This window comes from Macaca nemestrina, chromosome 6 (genome assembly GCF_043159975.1).
Source record: "Macaca nemestrina isolate mMacNem1 chromosome 6, mMacNem.hap1, whole genome shotgun sequence".
NCBI lineage: Eukaryota > Metazoa > Chordata > Mammalia > Primates > Cercopithecidae > Macaca > Macaca nemestrina.
The window spans coordinates 2632968-2655077 of record NC_092130.1 but is presented as its reverse complement, the minus strand read 5'-3'; the positions used below and the strand labels follow the sequence as shown (position 1 = coordinate 2655077).

The 22110-nt window shown below is 58.8% G+C and overlaps 1 protein-coding gene across 1 annotated transcript in view; it reads right to left on the bottom strand.

The window, feature by feature from the left end:
• LOC105484013 (ADAM metallopeptidase with thrombospondin type 1 motif 2) overlaps positions 1-22110 on the bottom strand; it is a 235700-nt gene that overhangs the window by 6822 nt on the left and 206768 nt on the right. Inside the window, exons 13-21 of the mRNA XM_011745152.3 lie at positions 20939-21072; positions 15730-15853; positions 15186-15266; positions 12949-13115; positions 10676-10835; positions 8747-8879; positions 7724-7931; positions 5620-5749; positions 4557-4646 (exon numbers count right to left, since the gene is read on the bottom strand). Of these exons, the coding sequence (XP_011743454.2) occupies positions 4557-4646; positions 5620-5749; positions 7724-7931; positions 8747-8879; positions 10676-10835; positions 12949-13115; positions 15186-15266; positions 15730-15853; positions 20939-21072 (1227 nt within the window). The remainder of the gene's footprint in view (positions 1-4556; positions 4647-5619; positions 5750-7723; positions 7932-8746; positions 8880-10675; positions 10836-12948; positions 13116-15185; positions 15267-15729; positions 15854-20938; positions 21073-22110) is intronic.

The window sequence follows — 22110 nt, the reverse complement described above, 5'->3', positions numbered from 1 at the left end:
TGGTTTTGTAAATAAAGTTTTATTGGATCAGGGCCATGCCCATGCATTTCTCTTTTTTTTGAGATGAAGTCTTGCTCTGTCACTGAGGCTGGAGTGCAGTGGCGCGATCTTGGCTCACTGCAACCTCCGCCCCCTGGGTTCAAGAACCTCCTGAGTAGCTGGGACTACAGGTGTGTGCCACCACGCCCGGCTAATTTTCATATTTTTAGTAGAGACAGCGTTTCAGTGTGTTGGCCAGGCTGGTCTCGAACTCCTGACCTTGTGATCCGCCAAGACCTCCCAAAGTGCCGGGATCACAGGTGTAAGCCACTGTGCCCAGCCCATGCATTCCTTATTTGTAGCTGCTTTCCCACTCTAAAGGCAGAGCTGAGTCCCGTGACAGAGACCATGTGGGCTCCAGTGCCCAAAATATTTACTACTTGGCCCTTCACAGAAAAGACTGACAGATCCTGGGTCAAGTGCATGCCTAGGTCAGAGCTAGGCATGAGAAAGTGCTCTGTAAATGTCCGTAATGTGAGGGGCAGCAGCCCCAGGTGGGGTCCCCCTTCCACCTAGTCTACATACTAGACTTTTAAATTTTTTATTATTTTTATTTTTATCTTTTTGAGACAGAGTCTCGCTCTGTCCCCCAGGCTGGAGTGCAGTGGCGCGATCTCAGCTCACTGCAAGCTCCGCCTCCTGGGTTCACGCCATTCTCCTGCCTCAGCCTCCCTAGGAGCTGGGACTACAGGCGCCGCCACCTCGCCCGGCTAATTTTTTTGTATTTTTGGCAGAGATGGGGTTTCACTGTGTTAACCAGGATGGTCTCGATCTGCTGACCCTGTGATCCGCCCGCCTCGGCCTCCCAAAGTGCTGGGATTACAGGCGTGAGCCACTGTGCCCGTCCTACATACTGGACCTTCTATGTCTGATTTTCTCCCAACAGTGGGTGGCATTGCTCTTAGTTTTTAAAAATAAAAATACGTCAATGAGTAAATACAAAATTGAAATAAAATCCTGGCCAAGAGCTTGACTATGCAAATATCCCACAAAAAATTCAAAATAGCCTAGAAAAATTTCAAAGCAATCACGACCAACTGATCTGAAAGATACCCCAGGGTTTGTGCATTTTTAAGTATTATCACAGACCACAGAGGAGAGTGACGCGCCTGAGACAATGACTGGCGACGCCTCTCTGCCAAGATGATCACTGTGGTTTTATGATACTTGATCTTCAGCCGTTTCCAGCAGCAATTAAGTAGCGAGACCTATTGTCTTCCAGTGAGTGACAGTCAAGCATTGAGAGTAAACACAGTTTTCATAAACTTAAGTCACTGTGGGCTACTGCCACAATCTTGGCTACACCTGAACAGCACCTGTATTATTATTTGCTTAGTCATATCCTTTAAATCAACTCCTTTTTAAACTTAAAATTTGTTTTAGGAGAAGACCTTATACTACCACCACTCATGGAAAACTACTGCAGTGAACAAAGGTAACCCTAAATAGGAATACCAAAAAAAAAAGTTTTAAGTCCTTTTAAGTCAATTTCAAAGTCAAACTTTAACTCATCAAATTCTAGAGAGAGACTCCTGCCTGCCAGGCTCTGAGCTGAAGGGAAATGAGCAAATGTGAGAGGCTAAAGCTGGTAGCAAGCGAGGCTTTCTTCCTGAGGTCACGGTAAAGTAGAAAGGGAACTAGGAAGGGACGGCTCAGTGCAGTGCAGCCCGGGCTATGTTTATGCACCACCAAATCACCTTCCATTTCCCATGCTTTGGAAAATGCTGGATGGAGAATACCTCATTCTCATTTCTCAATAAAGGAGTGATGGGCTCAGGCACCCATGCCAACATTCAAAAGGTCATGCAGCTGGTTAAAAAAGCAAGAGGCACCCTCCTCCAGATGCGCCCTCCTCAGCAGCTGGCTGTAGGCGGTGTCTCCAGCCCGGGCCTAGGAGCCTCTTAGCGGGAGTTGCTCCTGACCCATCTCTGGGAAGAGAGACTGAGTGGAGGGAAGCACTGTCGGACCCAATTTTCCCTGATGCTCCTTGTCTCCCTTAAGCTTCGATTCCTTTTGATGATCAGTGGTCTGAGCTCTGGGCAGGCTGAACTCAGCCATCGCTACCATAGTTACTCTCTCCCCAAGCTAGCCCCTGGGCCTGGCCCTACACCCAAGGCCTGTCCCCATGATGCTGGGCTGCTCCCCACTGTTCTTTCTCATGGTCTCCCACGCTTTCTTCCCCCTCCCTGGTGGGACTCCTCAGTGGTACAGAAAATGGAGAAGTGAGACTCCCACGGGCAGGGCACAGCCTGGGCCCCAGGTCAGGAGGTCCCTGTTGAACCCAGACCCTCTTTCTGGCCATTGTCAGCAATGTGAGAGAACACAGGCCCTGTGGCTGCCTGGGAAGACCTTAGAAGACATGGGCAGGCCGGTTGCCCAGAGAGCCACCACTGCCCTGTCCCGTCTCCCGACCCAGGCTTTCCCGGGGCTGGCCCAGCCCCCACCTGAGACAGCTGGGCACCTCTCCCTTCCTGAACAAGTAGCCCAAGGCTGAGAACTGTGCCTGGAGCCAGGGTAGTGACCTGCTGGTGGCTCACGGCAGGTGACCTGGACCAGCAATGTCTGGGCTACTGACCCTACATTCCCACTCCACAGGCTCTGCGCCCAAGATGAGGAGAAACCCATCTCCGTCCCTTTACCTGACGAGGAGACCTCCATATAGAACCTAGATATTCTTGCGAGGTGCTCATTTGACATGATTCAAAACCCGGAATCACGGTGGAGTGTCTGCATGATTTGCTATCAGATTTTGGAAAATGCCTGGGGAGGGGAGATATACCTTTCAGGGGGAGGGACCCTAAATATCTATCTTGGGCAGTGGGGAGTGTGGGGCAGTAAAGTCGAAACCGGGGTGATTAATGCTACTGAGTGAGGGCCCACCACTCCTCAGTGTCTGGGCCGTGAAAAAGAGAAGGAGCCATCAGCTTGCCAAACCCACGCACCCAGTTTTACGGAACTTTTATTGAGTTTATTTGTGGGATGCATGACAGGAGGTCTTTCCATCATTAGTAAGAATAAAAGGTCATTTTCACAGTCACTTTGGCACACGCTAACGTCTCATAAAAATAAAAATAAAAAAAAAACCAGAAAAGCAACGACAATGGAACCTATAGAATACGTCATTAAATACATACAAAACACTAATAAAATATCCCTGATAAACCAAAGTGCATATGCCCAGGACAGTATTGCACCTTCCCCAGTCGCACGCGTCGCTTGCATGGCCTCGTCAAAGTTGGAAGTTAACAGTCGTGAGATTAGTACGCAGGTGCACACCAGTTATTTACAGAACAGTAGTCAGAGCCGCAGGGGTAGGGGCCGGCCGCCCGGCAGGGGTGCGGTGTGAACAGAGGCGGTGGCTGGGGTGGAGGGGCGGGGCGGAGTGCTACATGGATCGCGGCTCAGGGCCCAGGGGGTCGCCCCCCGGGTGTAAGGCCGCGCTGTGGAGCACCCTCGGGGGCTCCATGCAACAGTCAGCGCCGACTGGCCGGGGGGCATCAGGGCCGACTCCAGCCCGCAGAGACGGGCCGTGCGCACCGCTCAGCCCAGGGAGAGAAGCCGCCTGCACTTGGAAACCTTAACCTTGGCAAAGGTGGATGAACACGCCAGCTCCCCTATACCTTCCCTGCCTTCGGCCTGGCCCACGTTCCCCCTCTGAAGCTGGAGCTAGCAGCCAATCCTGTTACCTTTCAACTTTAAGGCATTTTCTACATAGTTTTTCTAAGCAAAAAAGCAATAAAAATTGAGGTAATTCTGTAGTGGTTCACACTGGGAGGCGAGGCAGGCCCGCACCAGACATTCTCTCTCAGCCCTACGGAGGGGTCCTGTGCGCGAATGAGAAAAGGCCATTGGGGCTAATGGGCGGACAGTGGAGGTGGGGAGGGTCCCCACGCCCCGACCCGGAGGGACGCGCCCCTCTGCCGCCTCCGTGACCGGACCCCCGCGGGCCAGGGCCGGGCCGGGCGGGGCTGTGAGTTGCGCAAAGGCCGGGTGGACGCAGGCCAGAGTGTCACGAGTCAGAAGGACACGCTCAGCAAAGGGTCAGCAGCAGCAGCGACAGCGGTGGCAGCCGGGAAGCCCCTGGCAGTGCCGGAAACTCGGGGTGGGGTCCCCGCACGACGCAAGACCGCGCCCCCGAAACCCCCCAGGCCGCGCCTCAAGGGTGGGCGGGGCTGGGGGCGGGCTCGGCCCGGACAGACGGTCGCCCTTTGGCCACCGGCCCCTCCTGCAACCACGACAGATCTTTGCCCCTTCACAAGCCATCACCAACCAGGTTCCGGCCCCAGCAGAGGCCCGAGCCCCTGCCACGCCTCGGCGAGGCTGGCCCCGCCAGCAGGCAGCGTGGCCCGGAGCAGACGCCGAGCTCAGAGGCCCGGGAGAAAACGGTCACCCCAGAGCGCGCCCGGAGAGTCAGGGGAGCTTTCCATAGACAGAGAGGAGGGGGGCCCAAGGCAAGCTCCACAGGGCGCAGGGCATGCACTGGAGGGCAGAGGCAGAGTTATAAACGGGTCGGTTACTTGACGAGATCTTCCGGATGGGCGAGTCGGGGTCCGGGCGGGACAGCCACTGAACTACGTAGCTCTTCTTGGAGGGGTCTGAGATGTTTCCTAGAGGGAGGAGAGAGGGGCTGCGGCTGCGGGGCACCAGGCTGGGGCCCCCACCCCAGGCAGAGAGGCTCCGGGTCTCCCCAGGGTCCTGGGGAAGTGTCATTCAAGGCCTTCCCGTCCCAGCCTCCCCATCAACCCCCTCCCCCCCAGAAATGGTCCTCACTGCCAAGTCCACGCCCACCTCCTGCCCCTCCTGACGGCATCCTGGGTCTCAGCGATCCCGTCTCTCCCGCTGCCCTGGCATGCAGGCCCTGCCGCCTCCTTTTCTGGGCCAGCTTCTCTGCCTCTGCACCCTGCCCCCTCCCCAGGTTCCACCTGCTGACTCGACTCCAGCTCTGAGCTCCCCGAAAACTTGGACAGAGCAGAGCCATGGGAATGAGAGATCCCGGATCCACACTCCCCAACTGGGGGCAGGTGCCTTGGACAGAGCAGAGCCGTGGGAATGAGAGATCCCGGACCCACGCTCCGCAACTGGGGGCAGGTGCCTAGACCCCCCAGAGCCCCCTCCACTGTAGAAGGGAACTGTGGCAGGCAGGGTCTAGTCTTGAGCTGTGTGGAGACCTTAGACGTGGCCCATGTACAGCATTTGGCCAGGCATCTGTGAGCAGTGGGTATTCTGGTTCTCCTCGAAGGGCACAGAGCACACCCTCTACTCACACAGGCACCCCCTACTCACACAGGCACCCCCTACACCATGGGTACCAGGCACTCCCTAGCTGACCAATTCCTGCTGTCACCGCGAGTCTGCAGTGCCCTGAAAGCAGGCAGGGGCGAGTCGGCTCCACACAGCTCCCTCCATTTCCTGACGGGCAAAGGTTCAGACCTGGCCTCAGTGCTCCGCTTCTCCACTCACAGATGCTGTGTCCAGCTACTCTCTGGCAAGAGCCAGATTTGCCTGAACCAAGTCCGACAACCCCGCCCTGGACGGCTGCATGCTGGGAGCAGGGGCAGGAGCTGCAGAGAGAGGGCTTACGGGGACAGGGGCCAAGCCGGCAGATCCTCGCCGTCTCAGGCCGCTCCTCTTGGCAGATGCCAAAGCTGTCGTCCGCGGTGCGGCAGAGCACTGGCCGCTCCTGAGTGCCGTTGCCACAGGTCACCGAGCACTGCAGGGGGAGAGTCGCCAGGCAGGGTTCACCTCCCATGCAGGGCCCACACTGGCAGAGCTGGAGGAGCCCACGGTCCCCAGGCACATGACCCAGGCACTCAGGAGGACATGTGGGACAGTGGGGAGAGTGGGGTTAGAGGCTGTCTTGCCCCACCCTCGGGGGCTGCTCCAATCTCCTGGGGTCTAAAGAAGGGACCCACATGCCTGTCTCTCTGCCCATACACAGACTGGCATAGGCCTGGCACTGCTGGGCTCTCAATGACAGCCTCCCTTCTCTGGCTGGAGGAGGTCCAGGGCCCAGGAAAACCTGCTGTGCCCTGGGCAGGGGTTGGGGTGGGGCACTGTGAAAGCTCTGACTCAGCCTAGGAGGTGCCAGTAAGCACCCCACAGTCCTGGACACAAGGCTCTACCACTGGTGCCCTCACTGGCTCCTGCGGCCCCCAGCACCCCTGCTGCTCTGCCACACTGACCAGGGAGGTGCCAGAAGGAGCAGTCATGCCCAGCCCTGCCCAAGGAAAACTCTCCAGTCCTCACCACATGCGCAGGACAAGGCCGACTCAGCAGACCTGCATTGCTCAAAGCCTGCACATTCCCAACAAAGGCCGGTTTTTGTTTTTGTTTTCCTTTTGTTATTGGTTTTGAGACAGGATCTCACTATGTGGCCCAGGCTGGAGTACAGTGGCACAGTATCAGCTCACTGCAACTTCCACCTCCCAGGCTCAAGCAATCCTCCCACCTTAGCCTCCTGAGGAGCAGGGAGTACAGGCACACACCACCACACCTGGCTAATTTTTTAAATTTTTTGTAAAGACGGTGTTTTGCCATGCTGCCCGGGCAGGTCTCTAACACCTGAACCCAAGCGATCCACCCGCCTCGCCGCCCAAAGTGCTGGGATTGCAGGGATAAGCCATTGTGCCCAGTCCTTGTGCAGCTCCTGGGAACCAAGCTCATGGAAGGTTCCACCCATTAAGAGTGCTTTTGCATGCTTGAGGCCTTCGGTCACACAGTACCAGTTGGTCTTGGTAGTTCACACCAGCGATGATGGATGGAGAACACCTGCTTTTCCTCTAAAGTCTGAGGTCACACCTACGTAGCTGACCCCAGTGAAAAGCCTGGACGCCCAAGCTCTGGTGGGCTTCCCTGGTTGGCAGCATTTCACGTGCATTGCCACACATGGGTGCAGGGAGAATTCAGGGCATTTCTGTGACCCCACTGGGAGGGGACACCGGGAGCCTGCGCCTGGATTCCTCCCAACCTCCTCACCTGTGACTTCTTTATCCCGATTCTACTCTGTATCCTTTCACTGTAAGCCCCTGCAACTGCGAGTCCGCGAATCCCGCTTCTGAGTCCCTGAGTCCCGCTTCTGAGTCTGAGTCCTCCTAGTGGATTACTGAGCCTGACGGTGGTCTTGGGGAGCCCCTGACACATGCTCCTCCAGCTCTGCCAGCGTGGGCCCTACATGTGACTGGGCTGTCAGAGCTCACGTCAGCTCTGGTCTGGCCTCGGCTGGCTCTCAGGCCCTGCCTCTAGGACCACCCCTATAGCCCTTCAGTCCATCCTCATTCTTCCTCCCAGCACAAGCCTAAGCACGCCCTGCTGATCTCCCCTCCTGCAAGTTTGGCTGGCCTCCTAGATACCCCTCCCACCTCTGCATGAGACCCAGGCCTCCCCTAGGATCCTGAAGCCCTGAACATCCCACTGGGCCTTGGAGCCCAGGCTACCCTCAGTTTCCTGGGATTCCAGATGCCGTATCAGACAGAAGCCCCTGCCTGTGCAGTAAAGACACACATTCCACTGGTTTCTTAGCGCAGCACTGACCACGTGGCACCCACTGGTGCCATGAAACCTACAGGATATGGCTCAGGACAGCAGCTACATCCAGATCCACTGCCAAAGGGGAATGCTCTGGTCACCCCAGTCCCACCCAAGCTCAGTTTGGGAGCTGAGGACACGGGATTGGGGGATTGCTCACCTGGGACCAGGGCCCGGCTCGCCAACGACCAGGGCAGAGCTCGCGGTTGCAGGCCCGGCGGCTCTCGGGCCGGGCGTCGTTGCAGTGCTTGGTGTGCACGGAGCGGGTGGTGTTGTTGTGTAGGGGCTGAATGCAGCGCATGGAGCGTACCTGCATGCCTGTCCGCCCACAGCTGTGGCTGCATGGCTCCCACTCGCCTGTGACCCACCTGCCAGGGCAGAGCAGTGCACGGTCAGGCCTCTGCAGCACCTGGAGAACCCGCTCGCTGAGCTCCAGCGCTGCTCTCTGCAGCCCAGGTAGACAGCGAGAACAGAGGGCAGCCTGCTCCCCTCCCCGGTGCACCTTCTCTTATTCTCACTAAGATGCTGGCCATCCAGGCTTGCACAGAGGGGAAACTGAGGCTCAGCTGCCATAGGTCCTACTGATGATGAGTCCCATGCATTTCAGCACTGGGAGACCTTGGTGGAGCTGGTGGCTGTGGAGGGCCCTGGCCTCAAGAGGTTTCCCAGCCTCCTTAGGGTCTGGGCCCTGCTACCTGGCCTCACCTTCTGCTGATGTCACAAATCCTTCTGGGCAGAGTTCAAGAGCACTGTGGATTCCCTCAGCACCCTGTCCTATGTGGCTCCCACCTGCCCATTTACCAACCGTCTTCCCCACTGAGGTCCCTGGGCCCAGAAATGCAGCTGGGCCCAGCCCCAGGGCCTGAGCATCAAAGCCACTATTTAAGAAACATCTATGACAGGGCCAGGAGGCAAGCCCCGGGCCTCTGAACCTCCTTTTCCCCATCTGGGCATCACTGTTTCTTGTCACGTCTAAGATGCACATAACTGTTCAGTCTGGTGGGTCTGAAGCTGGTGTGCACCTTCTGCCCTGCAGCATCTTAGGTTCCATGAAATGTGGTGAGAGAGACTTTGTCAAATGCCCTGGAGGATGCCAGGCCCAGGCCCCACACCTCCAAGCATGGGACCCCTGGTGGCCCCTGGCCTCTCGCCTCTAGTGGGAGCCCGAGGCGGGGGCACTCACACTGGCTGGGAGCACTCCTGCGGGTTGCACGCTCGGCGGATGGCTTTGGGCTTCGAGAGGGCGGCACAGAAGCCGCGGTGCACCATCTTGTGGTCCAGCCTCCGGCGGCAGCCATACTTGGTGAACTGGGACCCTGAAGACAGAGAGCTCGAAGGGGCTCGGTGGGGCAGCACGCCCCACCCATGGGGCAAGGAGGGGTGGGCTTCACCAGCAGTGCTGGCCTCATTCTCCTGCTCACCCTTGTGATGACGATAAGGGTGGGCAGGGCATCGAGCCTGCGGCTGGCTGCGGGGAGGCTTGGTGTGCCCCAGGCGGAGGGGCGGGAGGGCAGCAGAGAAGCTACTTTCTCCCCTAGGCTGCTTCTCCCTCACTGGGCTCCTGGGTCAGAGTGGAGGCCCTATTTCCTCTCTACTGCTAGGGCACCGCGTCTACCTTGACCTCACATGCCCAGCAGGCCTGGTGCAAGCCAGGACCGGGGAAGCACTGGGCCCGCAGCCCGCATGCTTCCTCCCACAGGCCCGGAGCAGCTGTGCTCAACCTGGGTGATTTTCTCCAGCAGGGGACATTTGGCCATGTCTGGGACATTTTTGGTTGTCATAACTGGGGGAAGAGGTGCTACTGGCATCTGGTGGGCAAAGGCCAGGGGTACTGCTCGGCACCCCACAGTACACAGGACAGCCCCCATGGCGGAGAGTGACAGAGCCCAAAATGTCAGAGATGCCCAGGCTGCAAAACCCTGGCCTGCTGGGTGAGACCAAAGAAAGCACGGGGATAAAGCCCGACCTCCTCTGGGTGCCTGGAGGCATCAGGAAGCGGAGGCTGGGAGGCTGACGTGGTGGAAAGTTGGTGGAGGGGCTCAGGCGAGGAGAAGCCTGCGCAGAGGACCCAAGGGGGGACACGGTGTGTCCAGGAAAAGCCCTCAAGGCCAGCGTGGCCAGGACCGGGGGGTGAGGCACAGGGTGGAAATATACCGGGAGAGGCCAATAAGTTGCCCCAACCCTGGAGGCCATGAGGAGCATTTTGGTTTTTATTCTGAGAATAGAGAAAGCTGCTGAAGACTGTGACACCAGGAAGAGACACTGTCTGATGTGTCCCCTCAAAAGGTCACTTTAGAGTGAGAGTGGACACACAAGGGCCAGTCCAGAGGAAGGTGCCAGGACCAGGGGAATGGCCAGGAAGACGGGAAGAGCAGACAGGCCCAGGAGATTCGCGGGAATCACCAGGAGTGGATGTACTGATGAATCCAGGCCTGGTGTAGGGCCAGGGGTGCACGGGGGCCCCGGAAGAGGACCCGGACCCTTCCTTCTGCCTGGGCCAGGGAATGACCCCACCTCTTGGTGAGCTCCTTGTCCTCCAGGTGTGGGCTCAGCATGGCATCAAGGGAGGTCTGTCATGGCCACTTGCCTGGTATTGCCCAGCCCCCAGGAGCAGTGAGTACGCAGGACAGATCAGTGCTTCCTGTCCACCTCTGTGTCCTACATCTGGGGTCCAATGTGGGTAGGACCCCTCTGCGCTCAGCCCTGCCCCAGAAACATCTGGGAGGCTTTTCCCAGTGAACAGAGGGAGAAGCCTCTGGGGGTGGCATCTGCACTGCCGGAGTCTTGCCTGTGCAATCCTGCCAATGCCATGGCGTGATCCTTCTGAGCCGCCCCCACATCAACCTCCCGCCAGGCCAGCCTGTCACCCCCACACTGAAGCGGGCCCACAAATACATACACGGTCCATGCCCCACACGCCCTTCGGCCACCTTGGACCCAATGCCCCAGCACCCACCCTTCCTGCCCACCTGCTGGCCCCTCCAGTGCCACTAAGCCCTCACCCACCCAGGCAAAGGTCCCTGCTCACGCTGGGCCCCACCCCAGGGAGGCTCCCTACCTTCTCGTGGCCACCCTCATGTCACCCAGGTCCCCAACTCCGAGACCCCCTCACCTCCGCCACAGGGCTTGGAGCACGGAGACCACTTCTTCAGGGCCCACTCGTAGACCACAGAGTCATCTTCCAGGACATTGTTGTCGTCGACATTGAGTGAGTCCTCATGGATCATGTATTTGTACGTCAGTGAGACCCGGCTGTCTCCCGCCGGGATGACCTGTGCCAGCCCAAGAGGCCTTGATGTGCCTGGCCTGCCTTCCGCGCTTCCTCCCCAGCCAGCTTAGGAACGGCAGCCGAGGCCGACTCCAGAGGAGTCTCATCAATCATGGCAGCTACCGTCCATGAAGTTGCCCTGAGCACCGCATTCATGAACACAGAGCCTTTACCCCAGGGGCACACGGAGAGGTTCCCGTGAGCCTCTGTCTCAACATTTTTGTTACTCAATCAATATATAACCTGGTTTTCTGTGTGAGTGTATTTTTTTGTTTGTTTTTGTTTTTGAGATGGAGTTTCACTCTTGTAGCCCAGGCTGGAGTGCAGTGGTATGATCTCGGCTCACTGCAACCTCCGCCTCCCGGGTTCAAGCCATTCTCCAGCCTCAGCCTCCTAAGTAGCTGGGATTACAGGTGCCTGCCACCACGTCTGGCTAATTTTTGTATTTTTAGTAGAGACGGGGTTTCACCATGTTGGCCAGGATGGTCTTGAACTCCTGACCTCGGGTGATACACCTGGCTTGGCCTCCCAAAGTGCTGGGATTATAGGCATGAGCCACTGCGCCTGGCCTATTTGTGAGTCTGTTTAAAGACACTTTATTTGATATTGACTGTGATTCATTAACACTGAACTCAGTCAATAGCACTGCAGCCCATGCCTGAACGAAGCTTATTCAACACATGTATTTTCTTCTTAAGACAACACCACTTCCTGGGCTTCGGAACACTGGACAGCACTTCAGCAATAGGCTCGGGGTGATTTTAAACAGTGAAATCACCCCCAAAGTAGCACAAAATGTGACATATATGACACTCAACAGACTGCAGAAAGAACCCATTTGTGGGATGAGAGCGGAAACAAGCAGACAGCGTGCCGAGTTGCTTCCACCTCCACTGGGAACACGTGTGTCAGGGAACTCACACTTCACCGCTCTGTGCATGTCCATTTGGGGCTCACAAATCAATGGTAGTGAGCAGATGAATTTGCAAATACAGAAACCGCGAGTACCGAGGACCAACTGCTCACACACTGATGCAGGCACGTCACCAAAGGCACTTTCAGGGGGCAAGAAGTCACTGCAGGTGAGGCGGGCAGGGTGGCATGGGGTACACGGGGCATACCTGGCTCACTGCTGCACCTGCTTACAGGTGCACCCACGTGTGGAGCGCTGGGGCCTGGCAGATTAATCCCAATGCCAGCATGCCCACCTTAGGGGAGGGGCTCCAGAGCACGAGAGCCTTATTTGTGATGGGTATATATATATTTTTTTTTTTGAGATGGAGTCTCACTCTGTCGCCCAGGCTGGAGTGCAGTGGCGCGATTTCGGCTCACTGCAAGCTCCGCCTCCCGGGTTCATGCCATTCTCCTGCCTCAGCCTCCGAATAGCTGGGACTACAGGTGTGCACCACCAGGCCCGGCTAATTTTTTGTATTTTTAGTAAAGACGGGGTTTCACCATGTTAGTCAGGATGGTCTCGGTCTCCTGACCTCGTGATCCGCCCGCCTCGGCCTCACAAAGTGCTGAGATTACAGGCGTGAGCCACCGCGCCCAGCCGATGTGTACCTTTTTTGACAAATAAAAGATATCCCTATGCAGTTAAAATTAAATTTTAAAAAGTGATCTGACCTCGTCGAAACCATGTAAAAAAAAAAAAGTGATTTGAAAACCCAGCCCCTTGGTACTTTTCTATAACCAGGAGATCTGGGGTCCCATCCTGCTTAGAGACGCACTCCAGCGCAGCCTGGGTCTGGGCATCTAGCTTCCCGGACCCTGACTGTCACCTCCCGGAGTGTTACCAGGTTCCAGCGTAACAGCACACTCGAACGAGCATGCTGATGGCAGCTGTGAATGTCATTCAGATGGTGAAACCGAAACCCTCAAAGGTCGAGTGTGCCCAAGGTCACCTAGGGGCCATGTGGGGTCCAGAGCCCCGACTCGTGGACGCATGTCCCTTCCTGGCTCTGATGAAGTCGGAGCCCCTTGGAGCCAAGGGCAGGCCAAAGGGGCCATGCAGAGTGTGACCTGAAGGGTCAGGAGGCTCAGTGTCCCAGGCACCCCCATCCCTCCCCCAGTGGCCACCCACACCCCCGCCTGGGCCCAGCCCTGCCCAGACTCACCAGAACAGTGATGGTACCGTGGAGGGGGCCCATGGTCTGCAGCGTCTCCCGGCCGTCTTCGTCCCTGTACTCCCACTCCACGCCCATGGCAATGAAGGTTTTGGAACTGGCATCCACGTCATTCTCTTCATTTAAGATGAACTTGCCTGTCTCCAGGTTCTTGACGGCTGAGAATGGCAAGACCAAGTCGCCTGTTGTGGTCACCCAAGGGCAGGACCCAGGCCCACTGGTTTGGGCTGGTCGGGGAGTGGTGGGCAGCCAGACCCCTCATCTCTCTGGCTGCCCCCCGCCAGTTTCCTCTGTGCCACGACAGCCCAAAGGGCTCTGGGAGCCCTGCTTGCCCATCACTGCTCCCTTGGGACCAGATTACCCTTGACTCACAGCCTCTGCCCCCACCAGCCCTGGAGGTGCCGGCTCCCCTTGGAAGCCACTCAGTAGCTGCCAAGGCCACCTACCGACAGCCTATTGGGAGCACTCAGTGGGCACTTAGAGGCCACCCTGGGCAGGATGGCTGGGAAGGGTCTCTACCCAGTGCAGGGCATCTGCTGGACAGGCGAGCACTGGACCCTGCTGGGGTAGGGGCTTCCTGCCATGGGGTGAGCAGATGTCCGGCTGAAGCAGCAGAACCCCCATCAGTGACCATGGCCCAGCCGAGGCCCCAGCAGCTCCCCACAGGTCCGGAAGAGGCCTGGCCCGATTGGGCGACACTCAGGTCATCTAGGAGCAGAGGACTTGGCTAGCCAGGAAGCCCCATGTTTTCTGCAGTGTGGGGGGCGGCTGCTGCGGGGCAGCCGGGTGGCGTGAGTAGAGCTGCAAACAGGGCACTAGTCAGAGAATCATTCCCTGCCACGTCCCCTGTAATTCTGTCAACTCACAAACAAAGCCTCTGATTGGTGGCAAAGGCCCCTGACTTCTCTTTCCACGGAGAGCGGCCTCAGCCCCACAGGCGGTGGCAGGAAGCAGTATTGGCACAGAAATGTCTTTTGTTCAGAAACTGACTTTTCTGTTCACTTTCTGCTTCAGGCAAGTGGTACAGATTTTTGAATTTAGGGTAGCAATCTAAAGTTTCCCCTTAAGATGAGTAAGAGGCCGGGCCCGGTGGCTCACACCTGTAATCCCAGCACTTTGGGAGGCTGAGGGAGGTGGATCATGAGGTCAGGAGATGGAGACCATCCTGGCTAACACGGTGAAACCCTGTCTCTAGTAAAAATACAAAAAATTAGCCAGGCGTGGTAGCGGGCGCCTGTAGTCCCAACTGCTCGGGTGGCTGAGGCAGGAGAATGGTGTGAACCCGGGAGGCGGAGGTTGTTTTGCTGTGAGCCAAGATCGGGCCACTGCACTCCACCCTGGGCGACAGAGCGAGACTCAAAAAAAAAAAAAAAAAAAAGAAAAGAAAAAAAAAAAGGTAAGAAAGAAAAATGAGTATCAAAAGAGAGTGAGACCCTGTCTCTAAATAAAAACAAAATAAAATAAAACAAAAGGGCATGGTGTGTTTGTCAGGCAGCATGGGAGCCCCGACCCTGTCCAGCCTCCTGGGGACAGGGATGAATGTGGGGCTCAGACTGGGGAAGGGACTTATCCAGGGGCCCAGCAGTCCCTGGTATCACTTCTGACCTTGGCCCACGAGTCCCCAGAAGGCAGGGCCCAGGCACCTGCAGGGGAAGGGCGGACAGGCCGTGAGAGCCTCCCGCGTGGCCTGGGAGGGCGCAGTCTCCCAGGCAGTGCTGCTTCGTGGAAAGGGGCACCCAGAGGTGTGAGAACATCCATATTTCCGGGAGATACCAGAATCCCTATTTTAGCTGGAATCTCTTGAATTTAAAATTAAATGGATTGAAAATATAAGTGCACTGTGTGCGCCCACCTGCCAGCTGCCTTGCTGTGGGGATGGGAGGGCTGCCCAGGACCCTGCTGCCTGCAGACCCTGCCTGCCTTCCCACCCCAACCGTGAGAACAGGTGACAGGGAGTCATCCTGTAGGCTGAGGGACACATGTTTTGGATATACGTCCTTTCACAGCTGCTGCCAAGTGGAGCCCTCTGATCCCAAACCCTGGCCTCTCCACAAAGGGAGGACCCTGGGAAAGGGCCCAGGTGGGCTGAGCAGAGGGACAAGTCGGGGAGGGGCTGCCCTGGCTCAGGTCACAGCTGTACAACCCAGGCCCCTGACCCCTAGCACTGCCCATTGATCCCAGAGGAGCCAGGTCTTGAGGACGCCGAGTTGTCCGGCTCTGAGACTCACCCAGATGGTGGTTGGTGGCGTCTACCTCCTGAATGAGCAGGTGCCTGGCTCCCGCGGGGATCTCAAACATCTTGATGTAACCTTTTTTGATGTGGAAAGACACAGCAAACTGAGAAGGGAAAGGGCTGCTCGAATTCGCACAATGCAAGGAGGGTCCTCGCTCTTAAAGCAGTTCCCTTGGGGGCTCTCCCAGGACGCTGGTATTTCTCTGGCTTTGAGCACCCACCTGAGAGGGGCCACCAGGAAAGCTGCTGCCTCTGGGCTAGTCTCTAAGGCCCAACCCGGGCATCCTCATAAACTGGCATTCTCCACTCTGACTCCTGTGACTCAGGCCCCCACTCTCCTCTTCTCCACCCACCCTGGCACCCAGCTGGGGCTGTCCCCGGCTTAGGATTCTCCCTCCCCATCACTGTCACAGACCTCTCCCCCTCCCCAGAATAGTCATGACCCTGGACAGTCCCAGGATGAGTCAGGCCCGCAGCTGTCTGGGCATGAGCTACTGCAGGCATCCAGGCTCCAGGGCAGAGGGCAGGGACTCACTCACCGTGCTTCTTGGGTGACCGTGTGAACGTGCCCTTGACCACTTTGCAGTGGCTGTTGTCCCCTCCACACACGCCACACTTGTCTTCCTGCTTGCTGGAGCCGATCACACCGTCACAGCCTACCTTCTGTTGGGGGAGGAGGCAGTGAGCCCTTGAGATGTTCGGCTAGTAGAGTCAGGGTCATACTATGTTGTCCCCAGTCTCAAACACCTGGCCTCAAGAAATCCTCCTGCCTTGGCCTCCCAAAGCATTGGGATTACAAGCATGAACCACCTCGCCTGGCCTCATCTTTTATTACCTCCAAAATCAGAATGTGTCTGGTCATCAGTTAAACCGACCTTGCCTGCCACCTACAGCATGTCTCGACCTGGCAGTTTCCGTCTGGGTCCCTGTATATGTGGCTTATCTTGGGCAGGGGACCCACCGGGGCCCAGGCAGACACTGTCCCTGGCTTGGTGAACATTTATGTTTGGCAAGCGGGAGATGCTGTTTATTTTTAAATTTTTTTTTGAGACAAAATCTCACTCTGTCACCCAAGCTGGAGTGCAGTGGTACAATCTCAGCTCACTACAACCTCTGCCTCCTGGGTTCAAGCAATTCTTCTGCCTCAGCCTCCCGAGTAGCTGGGATTACAGGTGCCCACCATCACGCTGGGCTAATTTTTTTGTATTTTTAGTACGACGGGGTTTCACCATGTTGGCCAGACTGGTCTTGAACTCCTAACCCCAGGTGATCTGCCTGCCTTGGCATCCCAAAGTGCTGGGATTACAGGCCTGAGCCACTGCACCCGGACAAGTGTTGATATTCTTTAATAAACAGAATCTAGTTGGATATTAATTTTGATCCAGTATTAGATTCTGCATGAATATTTATGTTTTCTAATTATGTAAAATTGAGCAACCTGCTATTACCTGTCAAAATCAACATTAATAAAATATTTAACCTATTCTTTTTTTTTGAGATGGAATCTTGCTCTGTCACCTAAGCTGGAGTCAGTGGCGCGATCTCGGCTCACTGCAGCCTCCGCCTCCCGGGTTCAAGTGAGTCTCCTGCCTCAGCCTCCCAAGTAGCTGGAACTACAGGCATGTGCCACCATGCATGGCTAAATTTTTTTGTATTTTTAGTAGAGATGGGGTTTCACCATGTTGGTCAGAGTAGTCTCGAACCCCAGACCTCAAATGATCTGCCTGCCTCAGCCTCCCAAAGTGCTGGGATTATAGGCGTGAGCCGCCACGCCCAGCCCCTATCCTTCTTTAATATCAATGTGAGGAATGAAGTGATAGCCATACCCACTGAGATAGTGGATTAGTAATCTTCCCTCCCCGTTAGGTTTGCAACCACGTTCATAGCTGCCATCTAAAGCTACTTGTACCACAACTGTTTCCCACGCTTGCTGCCTGTATTAATTATGTTTTTGTTTTTTAAAATTTCGTACGTCTTGATATTTTGACACCTTGAAAGTCTTCCTGTCTGGGGAGAGACCACACCTCCCAGGGCTCCCCAGTTCTAAGGGACAGCAAAGCACTGGGCTGGGGACATACCTTTCATATGCAAACCAGCCAGTCCTCAGTCTATACCCCAAGTACCCCCTTTATCCAGGCCTCACATACCAAACCAAGATTCCTTCACCCTAAGTCATCCCAGGGTCAGGTACCACACAACTGGGGACCACCCTGGACTCCAGAGCTCACTGGAGTGGTTCAAACTGGCCATTCCCGAGCTGTTCCCCATGCCCTGCCCTGCCTTCCTGAGGAGGCCTCTCAGTGCCATTGGCCTCCCCACGTCCTCACTGGGTCACCTCCATCAGTTAAAATCCCACGGGTACAAAGCAGACACCACCTGTGCTTGTTTTGGAGTATTTGGTGTCACCGTCTCTGAGCCAGCTATATAGCCCAGCCTCCCTGCCAGGCTCTGGCTGATCCAGCTGAACCAGCCTCTCTGCCCTGCTGAAGTCACAGTCACAGGAGTGAATGCAGAGCAGCTCTTGAGCACCACCTGGCTCCAGCTCCCAGCCTCCAGCCCCCTGCCCCCAGCCCCCAGCCCCCAGCCCCCAGCCCCCAGGCTCCAGCCCCCAGCCCCCAACTCCCAGCCCCCAGCCCCCAGCCCCCAGCCCCCTGCTCCCAGCCCCCAGCCCCCAGCCCCCAGCCCCCTGCCCCCAGCCCCCAGCCCCCAGCCCCCAACTCCCAGCCTCCAGCCCCCAGCCCCAAGCCCCTGCCTCCAGCCCCCAGCCCCCAGCCCCCAACTCCCAGCCTCCAGCTCCCAGCTCCCAGCCTCTAGCCCCCAGCCCCCAGCCCCCAGCCCCCAGCTCCCAGCCCCCAGCCTCCAGCCCCCAGCCTCCAGCCTCCAGCCTCCAGCCCCAGCCGCTGCACCTGCGCCCAGCCCCCAGCCCCCAGCCCCCAACTCCCAGCCCCAAGACCCCAGCCCCCAGCCCCAAACTCCCAGCCTCCAGCCCCCAGCCCCCAGCCCCCAGCCTCCAGCCCCCAGCCCCCAGCTCCCAGCCTCCAGACCCCAGCCCCCAACACCCAGCCTCCAGCCCCCAGCCCCCAGCTCCCAGCCCCCAGCCCCCAGCTCCCAGCCCCCAGCCCTCAGCCCCCAGCCCCCGCCTCCAGCCCCCAGCCTCCAGCCCCCAGCCCCCAGCTCCCAGCCTCCAGACCCCAGCCCCCAGCCCCCAACTCCCAGCCTCCAGCCCCCAGCCCCCAGCCCCCAGCTCCCAGCCCCCAGCCCCCAGCCCCCAGCTCCCAGCCCCCAGCCCCAAGCCCCCAGCTCCCAGCCCCCAGCCCTCAGCCCCCAGCCCCCGCCTCCAGCCCCCAGCCCCCAGCCCCCAGCCCCCAGCTCGCAGCCCCCAGCCCCCAGCCCCCAGCTCCCAGCCCCCAGCCCTCAGCCCTCAGCCCCCAGCCCCCAGCTCCAGCCCCCAGCCCCCGCCTCCAGCCCCCAGCCCCCAGCCCCCAGCCCCCAGCTCGCAGCCCCCAGCCCCCAGCCCCCAGCTCCCAGCCCCCAGCCCTCAGCCCTCAGCCCCCAGCCCCCACCTCCAGCCCCCAGCCCCCAGCCTCCAGCCCCCAGGCCCCAGCTCCCAGCCTCCAGCTCCCAGCTCACAGCTCCAACCTCCAGCCCCCAGCCCCCAGCTCCCAGCTCACAGCTCCAACCTCCAGCCCCCAGCCCCCAGCTCCCAGCTCTAGCCCCCAGCCTCCAGCCCCCAGCCTCCAGCTCCCAGCCTCCAGCTCCCAACTCCCAGCCGCCAGCCCCCAGCCTCCAGCCCCCAGCCCCCAGCCCCCAGTCCCCAGCCCCCAGCCTCCAGCTCCCAGCCTCCAGCCCCCAGCCCCCAGCTCCCAGCTCCCAGCCTCCAGCTCCCAGCCTCCAGCCCCCAGCCCCCAGCTCCCAGCCCCCAGCTCCCAGCTCTAGCCCCCAGCCCCCAGCTCCCAGCTCTAGCCCCCAGCCCCCAGCCCCCAGCCTCCAGCCTCCAGCCCCCAGCCCCCAGCCTCCAGCTCCCAGCCCCCAGCTCCCAGCCCCCAGCCCCCAACCCCCAGCCCCCAGCCTCCAGCTCCCAGCCCCCAGCTCCCAGCCCCCAGCTCCCAGCCTCCAGCCCCCAGCCCCCACCTCCAGCCCCCAGCTCCCAGCCCCCAGCCCTCAGCCCTCAGCCCCCAGCCCCCACCTCCAGCCCCCAGCCCCCAGCCCCCAGCCCCCAGCCCTCAGCCCTCAGCCCCCAGCCCCCACCTCCAGCCCCCAGCCCCCAGCCTCCAGCCCCCAGGCCCCAGCTCCCAGCCTCCAGCTCCCAGCTCACAGCTCCAACCTCCAGCCCCCAGCCCCCAGCTCCCAGCTCTAGCCCCCAGCCTCCAGCCCCCAGCCTCCAGCCCCCAGCCTCCAGCTCCCAGCCTCCAGCTCCCAACTCCCAGCCGCCAGCCCCCAGCCTCCAGCCCCCAGCCCCCAGCCCCCAGTCCCCAGCCCCCAGCCTCCAGCTCCCAGCCTCCAGCCCCCAACCCCCAGCTCCCAGCTCCCAGCCTCCAGCTCCCAGCCTCCAGCCCCCAGCCCCCAGCTCCCAGCCCCCAGCTCCCAGCTCTAGCCCCCAGCCCCCAGCCCCCAGCCCCCAGCCTCCAGCCTCCAGCCCCCAGCCCCCAGCCTCCAGCTCCCAGCCCCCAGCTCCCAGCCCCCAGCCCCCAACCCCCAGCCCCCAGCCTCCAGCTCCCAGCCCCCAGCTCCCAGCCCCCAGCTCCCAGCCCCCAGCTCCCAGCCTCCAGCCCCCAGCCCCCAGCTCCCAGCCCCCAGCCCCCAGCCCCCAGCCCCCAGCTCCCAGCCCCCAGCCCCCAGCCCCCAACTCCCAGCTCCCAGCCCCCAGCTCCCAACCTCCAGCTCCCAGCCCCCAGCCCCCAGCCCCCAGCTCCCAGCCCCCAGCTCCCCGCCCCCAGCCCCCAGCCCCCAGCTCCCAGCCTCCAGCCCCCAGCCTCCAGCTCCCAGCCTCCAGCTCCCAGCCTCCAGCTCCCAGCCCCTGCCGCTGCACCTGCACCCACTCCCGAGATGCCTTCCTGCCGACGCTGCAGGAAGGTCAAGCCAGAGTCAAGCCAGAGTCAAGCCAGAGTCAAGCCAGAGTCAGCCTCCACGACTCCTGCCATCTGTCCTGTCTACACAAGCCCTAAGCAGAGGCTTCCAGTTGTTTGCAGGGGAGCCTGGCAGGGACAAGTCTATGTTCATGTCACTGTCACATGCTGAGGTGACACGATTGTTTTTCCTGACAGCCTAAGACTGAAGCCAAAGGCATCATAATAAAAGAAAACAGGGGCGCATTTCTACAAAGCACCAAACCAGTGACCCTCACAGGGGTCCCCCAGATCCAGCAAGAAGCTGCCCAGTGCCCTGCAGGGTGCAAGGATGGGGCCTGCTTCACAAGGGTCCCCTGTAGGTCACGTGCATTGGAAATCACCTGGGATGCTCCTAAAAATTCACGCTCCCAGGCTGCCACCCTGACCTGTGGAATCAGGATGTCTGAGGTGGAGTCCAAACTCTCCAGGTGAATCCTAGGCATACTCAAGTCTGAGGCTCCCAGCACAAGGAAGAGGTAAACAGACATTTGCTAAGAGCCTGCCCTGGTCCGGGCATTGTTCTGACACTTTGTGTGCTTAACCTCACGCATCTTCCCTGTAGCCCGAAAAGGGGGAGGTCAGTACCCAGGAAGCTGAGACTTGACACGGTAGCCCCCTGCGCCGGCCTCTGTGTACTCACCCTGCAGTCCCCGCGCACACAGAGGCTGAAGGCGTCCTTGTAGGAGCAGCGTGTCCCGTCATGCACCATGCGCTTCATGGACACCACCTCCCCAGTCTCCCTGGACTCGCAGTACAGGTGGCATCTCTCCTTGGCTGGAAGGGAAGCAGCCGGGGATCTGCAAGGAGCCCTGATGGCTTCCCCAGGTGTGTGCAAAGGAGGCACCACACAGGGAGACATTTCCACGAGGGTCTTAGGACTCACCTGCCCCCACGTGGCCCACCCTCCAGGGCAGACAGAGAGGGAAAGGGGTAGGTGACAGCAGCCCCCGCCCTGTTTCTGTGTCTCCTGAGCCTTTGACCCTGGTGGTTGTGGACTTCGGAAGAGCTTTTCCCAACCAAGCCAGCCAGGCTGTTGGTGCAGCCTGGCTCTCACGTCCCGAGGCCCCGCCTGGAGACCCCTGAGGCTGCAAATGACTGTTTGCTGGGTCCCTATCTAAATAACCCTTTCCAGGCCGGGCACGATGGCTCACGCCTGTAGTCCCGGCACTTTGGGAGGCTGAGGCGGGTGGATCACTTGGGGTCAGAAGTTCAAGAGCAGCCTGACCAACATGGTGAAACCCTGTCTCTACTAAAAATACAAAAATTAGCTGGGTGTGGTGGCGGGCGCCTGTAATCCCAGATACTTGGGAGGCTGAGGCAGGAGAATCGCTTGAACCCAGGAGGCGGAGCTTGCAGTGAGCCAAGACTGTACCACAACACACTGCACTCCAGCCTGGGTGACAGAGCAAGACCCCACCTCAAAAAAAAAAAAAAAAAAAAAGAAAAAAAAAAGGGTCAGGAGCAATGGCTCACGCCTGTAATCCCAGCACTTTGGGAGGCCGAGGCGAGCAGATCACAAGGTCAGGAGATTGAGACCATCTTGGCTAACATGGTGAAACCCCGTCTCTACTAAAAATACAAAAACAAAAATAGCGGGTCGTGGTGGCCGGCGCCTATTGTCCCAGCTACTCGGAAGGCTGAGGCAGGAGAATCGAGTGAACCTGGGAGGCAGGGCTTGCAGTGAGCTGAGATTGCACCACTGCACTCCAGCCTGGGCAACAGAGTGAGATTCCGTCTCAAAAAAAAAAAAAAAAAAGTAAATAAAGAATCCTTTTCAGTCAATCTCTGAAATCCAGAATGAGGCCAGCCTGC